The sequence below is a fragment of the Arachis stenosperma genome, chromosome 3, assembly GCF_014773155.1.
Source record: "Arachis stenosperma cultivar V10309 chromosome 3, arast.V10309.gnm1.PFL2, whole genome shotgun sequence".
Classification (NCBI taxonomy): Eukaryota; Viridiplantae; Streptophyta; class Magnoliopsida; order Fabales; family Fabaceae; genus Arachis; species Arachis stenosperma.
In genome coordinates this window covers 164573967-164581419 of record NC_080379.1, presented here as the reverse complement: position 1 = coordinate 164581419, position 7453 = coordinate 164573967, and the positions used below count along the sequence as shown (strand labels likewise).

Sequence of the window (7453 nt, the reverse complement as noted above, 5' to 3'; positions counted from 1 at the left end):
TCATTAATGAGACTACACCGTTACCAAAGCCCTCAATCCCTAAATGATCCCTCAACGGACACGACGCTTGAATTGACGTAACTGTTAGAAATCAAAGGTTGCGTAAATCACGTCGGTTTCCAAGATCCGTATTCTCTCAAACAAGTCGACTACGAACCCGAGTTGAATACTTGAACCCAAACTTTAAAGAAAATTTGGGCTCAAGTAGGGGCACTGTTCATACCCTGGCCCAATGATAAGGGCCCAGGTCCAACCGAAAGGCCTAATCCAATAGGATGAGCCTTACAAAATACCGACTTTCACATAAGAAATCGGTGTCAACCACGACCTTGGTATGAAGAGGTCGGATGTGAGATCAGCTGGCAGATAAATACTCATTCAAATGAGTAACCGCCCCTAAAATCTCTCTAACCGCCTCATGAAGCCATATCTTAACCTCCCCAAGATAATGAGGACGGTTACCACCCTAAAGATACGGCACTACACCAACGGTGGTTATTGGCTCACCTCTATAAATACACTGACATCCCCTCAGGTATCCCTAAGTCCAATACTCTATAAGACCTGCTTACACCCTTGCTAACTTAGGCATCGGAGTGTCTTTGCAGGTACCACCCCCCATTCACTCGCGAGCACAAGTCGGACGGAGCCTCCCGAGTTGCGAACCTACCTGGAGTCCTCCTCTATTATACGCTTGGGCCGCCGAACGCCATCCATTGGACTAATCTCCGGTTACCTACCGTAACAAAAAGTATTTACTAAAATATTCATATTTAATAATTGATTTATACTTTAAATGTTTTATTATTTGTGTAGAAGAAAAAAATAAAAAAATGTTTGCTAAATATTACATGAAATGTCCAAAATGAAAGATATATTTTTAAAAATACTCGTTTTTCAAGTGACAGTATAAACAAGAGCATGGAGGGAGTAAAAATCAAAATGGTCAAGAAAACTAAAAAAGCTAAGTTAATTAAATCGTTGGTCTTGTAACATCACACAATACAAATCAAGCTTTATACAAATGGGGCAAAAGAATTATATGCAAGTGCAAACACCTCTTGCTGAACCGTAGACTTCTTTGAGTTTGATTAAAAAAAAAAGAATAATAATAATGAAATCATAAAATCTATGACAAATCTTCCTTATAGTAGCATCTGTAGCAAAAAATAAAAATAAAAAAATTAAGATCTTCATGATCTCCAGGCCACGGAATCAATGTCATCCCTAGCTTGCTTGTACAATTCAAGCCTTTTAGCAAGTTGATTTCTCTTTTCCATCAGAGCTGGATCTTCATCCAACATGGCGCCCAATTTCTCTTTCTGTAAAAATAGCGCGCACACACATTGTTATAAAATCTCATCCGTATAACGCTTTCATCAGTTCTAAGCTAACTATCGAATCAAATTCCTAGTAGTTAACAGGGGGCCACTACGAAGACACTTGGTTTATTAGGATTTAGGACAACTACACACGCAGCCACATCATTGATGTAATTACCCGTCCTTGTCTTTAGTAACGTACGGCTTAATCCGAGTACCAACATTATAGTTAGATATAACGCATTGAATAAGTTAACTCATCAACGACCAGCAAATTGCAACTTATCGTTGTCCATACCATGAAACAAAATCTTCTTTTCTTTAAAAAAAAGGGTAGAAATTCCGTGTAAGGTGGCAAAACTTTAATCAAACATAAAAATCATACCTCCTTCTTCCCAACTTGAACATAAAAGTAGTTAAGCAATGATCTCTTGGCCTCTCTAACTTGACAATATACCACGGCCTTTGGTATAGAATTCTTAAGTGAATCGCAAACCATGTTGATATAGGCATTAACATTTGATCCTGAAACAAGAAGCATTTGATATTAAGACCAGTAGAACGTTGGAGCAGAAGTCAAGATAATATTAAAACTGTATATCTATCCAAAAGTGATCCCAAACATAAAACTGATATCCATCAATTATTAGTATGAAGACTTGTGGAAACTTAGGTACCAATCTTCCGGAGGTGATAGTCAGGATTGTCCATTGCGGGATTGGGAGCATTACGTTCACTCCGATCATTCTTATCATTACGATTTGAATTTGGCGCATTTGGACCCCTTTCTCCTTCTAGATGAATCTTCCTGAAAAATTCTACTGTTAGATAGCTAGACTCCATATCAACCAATCGTATAACTGTCTTCCTGCTTTCTTCGCGAAATCTTTCCAAAGCTTCATTTGCAGCAGTTGCTATATCATTTGCAAGTGTCGGAAATCTTTTTAATTCCTGCATGATATGAAGTAGTTAATCTAAGTTCTCTTCTTTCGTGTCTGCCACAAAAGAATAAGCCTTAATTCCCACCAAATCCCTAGTGACGTTTGGGGTACTGTTCACAGATCTGGAACAGCACCTACAGAAATTACATGCATTACAAGCACTTGAACATCCACTAATTTTCTAAATTATAAAAGCTGGTCCAGCTTGCACGTGAATATTTGAAAACATGTCCGAGTATATCTACTTAAAAGATGTCGTACCTCAGTTTCAGAAATTGACTTCCGTACAAGTTCCTTCAAAACGAAGTGTACCTGAGATAGCAGAATAAAAGTGTATAACTTCTGATGAAAAGAACATAATAATACTAAGCAATTTGTTCCAAAAAAGACAGCAAGAACAAATGTTTGTTACAAAAAACTAGATATGGAAAACCATTGCTTGTGGAGTAACATGTAAAAAGAGAATAAAAAACACAGGTCAAGATTGATATTTGATATATTGAGCTCTACTAAAAATAGGTAGATGAAAGCTGCTTTCAAAGTTCTGGTTTTCAAATAAAAAGGCAATGGAGATACAGCCTGGGAAATTATCTACGATCATAATTAAAAAAAGAAAGGAAAAAAAAATTGGCAGCAGAACATTTACAGCATAGAGATGCAATGGTTACAAGGAGATAAGGCATTCTTTAGGGGGAAAAAAAGTGATATGTTTTAAGTGAAAGGCATCTAAAGAGTGAAAGTATTTCATATCAAGATCTAGTGATTCCGTTTAGCAGTTCATATCAATAACTGATAACTCCATCAGTAATACAGATCAACAAACAGAAACCATTCACGGTAGCCAAACCAGAACCAAAAAAGACAAACAAACAAACAGACTACTATTGAATAATATAACAATAAGGACAAGAAGATTACGGCATCCACAGAGGCTTCAGCTGGGCCTTTGAAATAGCCAATAGACCCTTCAATGAGTCTTCTATAACCCTGCTCTGGGGCAATCAGATGGGGCTGATACCCATCAGCTTCAGTGACAACTCTCTGGACATTTTTCAAGGCGAGATGACGATCGAATGGAAGTTTTTTTAAAGCAGCTGGTAATTGATTATCAAAAACTCCATATATCCGGTCTCCACCAGGACGTCTGAAATAGTATTTCATTTACTACATAAAATTAATTCCTCCAAAAAAAAAAAAAATAACTGTACGTATAAAGAAAAAGAAAAATAGATACATCAAATTCTTTGGTGAGGAAAGAAAAAGTGGTGTTCTACAAGCTGAGGCTATAATCTAAGAATAGCAATTAGTCACGTACCCTCCGTCCAGGTGTTCCTTAAATACTTTGTCAAACGCACGACACATCTCTAAAATAGTGTATAGTTGGGCCTGCAAAAATGAGAAAACAGCTTAGTACAAGCAGAACCAAGTAATTTCAAGTTTCAAATCTAATAAAACTGATTTCAGCATAGAACCAAGTTCTGACCCCTGAGTCCACAGCAATGGGTCTGCCTATACGATCCAACTCTGCATTAAGCTCGTCTATCGTCTTATTTATTAAGGCAATGATACTAGGGATCTTCTGTCTGATAACTTGCTCCAAATGCTAAGCCATAAAAGCCAGTGAAGAGAAAGAAAAGAAAATTACTAATCATAGGATGAATTTGGGTTATCACAATCAGAATGTTAAATAAAAAGCATGAATAAATTACAAATTACTGAAGAGAATACCTGAGATAGAAGCTTAGCTAGATATTCTGAGCCCATTTTATGTGCCAAATGTCCATATTCAGGACTTGTCTCAAAATACTCACGCTCCTTCCTACGAGCAGCAATCATGTCAACATTTCTGTTAATATCCGCTTGTGAACGGTTCACAATTCCAACCCATGGATGCTGCAGTCTGTATTGCCTTCCCTCAAGGACCTTCAAGATACACACAAAGAAAACCCATTGTTTTGAAATTATGCACTCGGTAATAAACTGAAGATAGCCATGAGGTTGTCAGAGAAATCATACATCAACGGCATTAGTTCCTTTATCCATAAGATCAAGTTTGGTAACCACTCCAAATGTCCGTTCACCTGAAACAAAAAAATATAAAATAAAGTTTTTTTTTTTTCTAAATCGGTGGCATATTGATATACAGCAGAAAAAGAAATGTTCAATGGAAGACATGCAGTCTACCCTTGGAATTCCTTCCAACAAAAACCAGTCATACCTGATGGATCAACTTCTCTAGCAATTTTTATAGCATCTGAAGTGGCAATATCTTGATTTGCAGGAGAGATAGCCAAGATAATGCAATTTGGCTATACAATCAAATAACTTAATTAGAAAGTTTATCAGAAAGCTAGTTCAGTGTGCTTCAAATGTGATAAACAGAATGAGAACTAAAAATAATTTTCAATTGCCATTAACTATGAAATTGGGTGAGCGTTAATCCTTCAGTTACATTGTCCATTTTCTTCAACCTTGAGACATCTTTTCTTAAATTCTAACATAAAAGTTCAAGCTAGACAACATGCAGATAAGTGGAGATCAGGTCAACACTTAACAGTGAACTTATGGCTGATCATGAACAAATGGTAATGATGATTAATATATACACGGGAGTACTTGTAAAAATGAATAAAAAAAAATACGAAAACATTTGTGTGGAGAGCGAACCCACACTTTCTCTATTAATCGAAAAGGAATAAATAGCTATATGGAACAATATTGCACGAATAAAAAGAATGATGAGCATTAAGTGGTGTGTTATTTGATATGGGTTTACATTATATGGAACCGGATTTCTCCTTTATGGCCTTTCAGTTAGTTAAGTTCTTTACATCATGCTTATTTTACTTTAATGGTGGTCCAATATATGTAGCCATATCCACCTAATATGACAAAGCTTATTTTTTACCCTTTATTCTCTTCATATCATGCAAAAATAATTAGTTTAAGTGTATCTGACTACTGCATACTTATTTATATCAAAAGTGTAATTTTACCTTCTCAACATACGAACGGACCATGTTTTCAATATCTTGAACAATAGTGTCTGGTTGTCCCTCTGTGAAAGAAGACAAGCTTATGTTATGCATCAGAGATTCTCATGTGTATTTTCAGAATAGCACTCTGCATAAGATTACTTAAAATTATGTTGAGGTTTACCTACTGCAACCTTTGTCAACCCAGGAAGATCTATAAGGGTTAAGTTTACAACTGCAGGCAAAGCCACAGAAAGTTAACCACAGAAGCAAACTGACAAGAGAAATTTAGCAGAGGTACATACGAATAATGTATTGAGACTACTCTAGAGATATGAGCTTTGCAGGCAACTTAAAAGAAATAAAGCAGAAGCAAAAGAATAAAGGACTGTTCCGCTACTCTAGAAAAGATAACCTTGCATTATTTGAACCCTAAATCACCATTCATCCCCACAAACAAATGTTCAATGACAAGGTGTGAAATGGTAAGGGAAGAAAGAAAGGTACATACAGATCAATTTGACAAATTATAAGGCCTATATAAAATTGCATCCATCAATTGATAAGCAAACAACTTACCATGTGGCGAATAAATGCTGAGTTGAATTGGAATGTTAGAAATTTGTTTCGTCTTCCCGGTTATGCGATCTGTTTCATCTGAAATTTCCTTCCTCACAGCAGCTGCAAGATCATAAAGTAACGTAAGACATTAAAGTAGTTGTGAAGACACAACATTGTCACGCCAGGTTAACCACACTGAAAAATAATGGACACAGACAAACACCATAATTCTACATGCTAAAGGAGACCCATAAGAGTCCAAATTTCGACAACAAACATAGCTTCGCTCCCAAGACATATAATCCATGATGCCAAAATGACTGACACCGAAAGTTCTGCTACAAGTGTTTAAATCTATTGCTTTCCATGCGGGGAATGCATTCTCCAAGAACTCAATTTAAGCCTAGTTCAATATACAGCCTACTTAGAATTTGGCTTATTAATATTAAACTAAAAATTAAGATTATACAGGCATACATGATTTTTGTTAGCTAGAGACCATTGCATGTGAAGCTGAAACAGAAACGGGAAATCTGTAGTTTGAAAATTCAGTTACCGAAGTCAGTGAATCTCTTTCGCGGTAAGTGAAGAAACTCGGCGTATTCCTGGCCATCCTCTGTCTTATGAAGTTGCAGCACCAGCGGTCTCCGCGTAACAATACCTTTGATTATGCAAAATGAAGAAAAGTATCACTAAATCTATTCATTTGCATTTCAGATTTCACAGTTGAGCATGGCGTCGTTAACATATACTCATAGCTTCCAAATCAAAATGGTAATGATAGAGGAAAGTGAGGAATAATACCAGATCCGCGAGGTAGGAAATCCCTACCGACCACGCTTTCCAACACTGAGGATTTTCCTGAACTCTGATATTCGACAAAACAGTGACAGAATGAAAAGATGAGATGAGATCGGAAAAAGAGAAGTTGAAGCTGAAGTTGAAGAAGGTACCTGTCCTCCGACGACGGCGACGGAGGGAAGAGCCTCCCAGAGGGACATGCCCTCGCCGCCGTGATCTCCGAGCACCGTGCAGGCCCGCTGGATCTTATTGATAAGACCGATCAAGCTCGTCATGGTCGCCATTTTGGATCCAAACGAATAAGATTGCGGATCTGAGTATGCGAATGATGAAAGAGAAGGAGGAAGCTACTTGGTTTGTTTTTGTTGGTTCCACGTTAGATTCAAATCAATGAATGAATGTGTTCAGATGCAGAAATGGAGAATGTGCTGTGCATCCAGAACCAAAAACAAACCAATAGCCAATGAAGAAGAAACCAAACTAAACCAAGTTATATTGTAAGATTATATTATTATTTTTATTTCTATTTATTATAAAATCCTTGTATATTTGGCCAATGGGGCAAACAGTCACTTCAAATTTGAAAAGCCAGTTAGTTCCATAGTCATTTTTCAACATCCTTATGACTCTGACAAACCAAGTAGAAATTCTTTCATTTGTATTTATGTGGGTCGTGTATTTTTCTATCAATTTTTTTTAAATAAAAGTAGTAATATAATTTTAAGTTTTTAACCACCTTCTCTGGAAAAGCAAATTTCTTTAATAATATTAATAGTGTTAAAGTTGATAATTGAGAGTTGTTAAATAATTTAATAAATTTAATTAAATTATTATCTAATGACTTTCAGATATT

The 7453-nt window shown here is 36.4% G+C and overlaps 1 protein-coding gene across 1 annotated transcript; it reads right to left on the bottom strand.

The window, feature by feature from the left end:
- Positions 1-950: 950 nt before the first annotated feature.
- On the bottom strand, positions 951-7071 carry LOC130969177 (phragmoplastin DRP1C). The gene is made up of 16 exons (XM_057894799.1): positions 6753-7071; positions 6604-6667; positions 6356-6460; positions 5818-5919; positions 5423-5473; positions 5260-5321; positions 4482-4572; positions 4280-4344; positions 3992-4186; positions 3747-3866; positions 3579-3649; positions 3182-3407; positions 2525-2575; positions 2000-2273; positions 1708-1847; positions 951-1322 (listed from the first exon to the last, which is right to left on the bottom strand). Exons 1-16 carry the CDS (start codon positions 6882-6884, stop codon positions 1194-1196), a joined length of 1878 nt encoding a protein of 625 aa, XP_057750782.1. The 5' UTR covers positions 6885-7071; the 3' UTR covers positions 951-1193.
- Between the last annotated feature and the right edge of the window lie 382 nt (positions 7072-7453).

What these genes read in the sequence shown, in the direction of transcription:
- LOC130969177 (XM_057894799.1), bottom strand. Translation starts at nt 6,884, where the DNA reads ATGGCGACCATGACGAGCTTGATCGGTCTTATCAATAAGATCCAGCGG. An exon ending in CAGCATTTATTCGCCACATG is followed by an intron (nt 5,474 to 5,817) that starts GTAAGTTGTTTG and finishes CTTTGCCTGCAG; the next exon opens with TTGTAAACTTAACCCTTATA. An exon ending in CTGAAGCCTCTGTGGATGCC is followed by an intron (nt 2,576 to 3,181) that starts GTAATCTTCTTG and finishes CTGCTATCTCAG; the next exon opens with GTACACTTCGTTTTGAAGGA.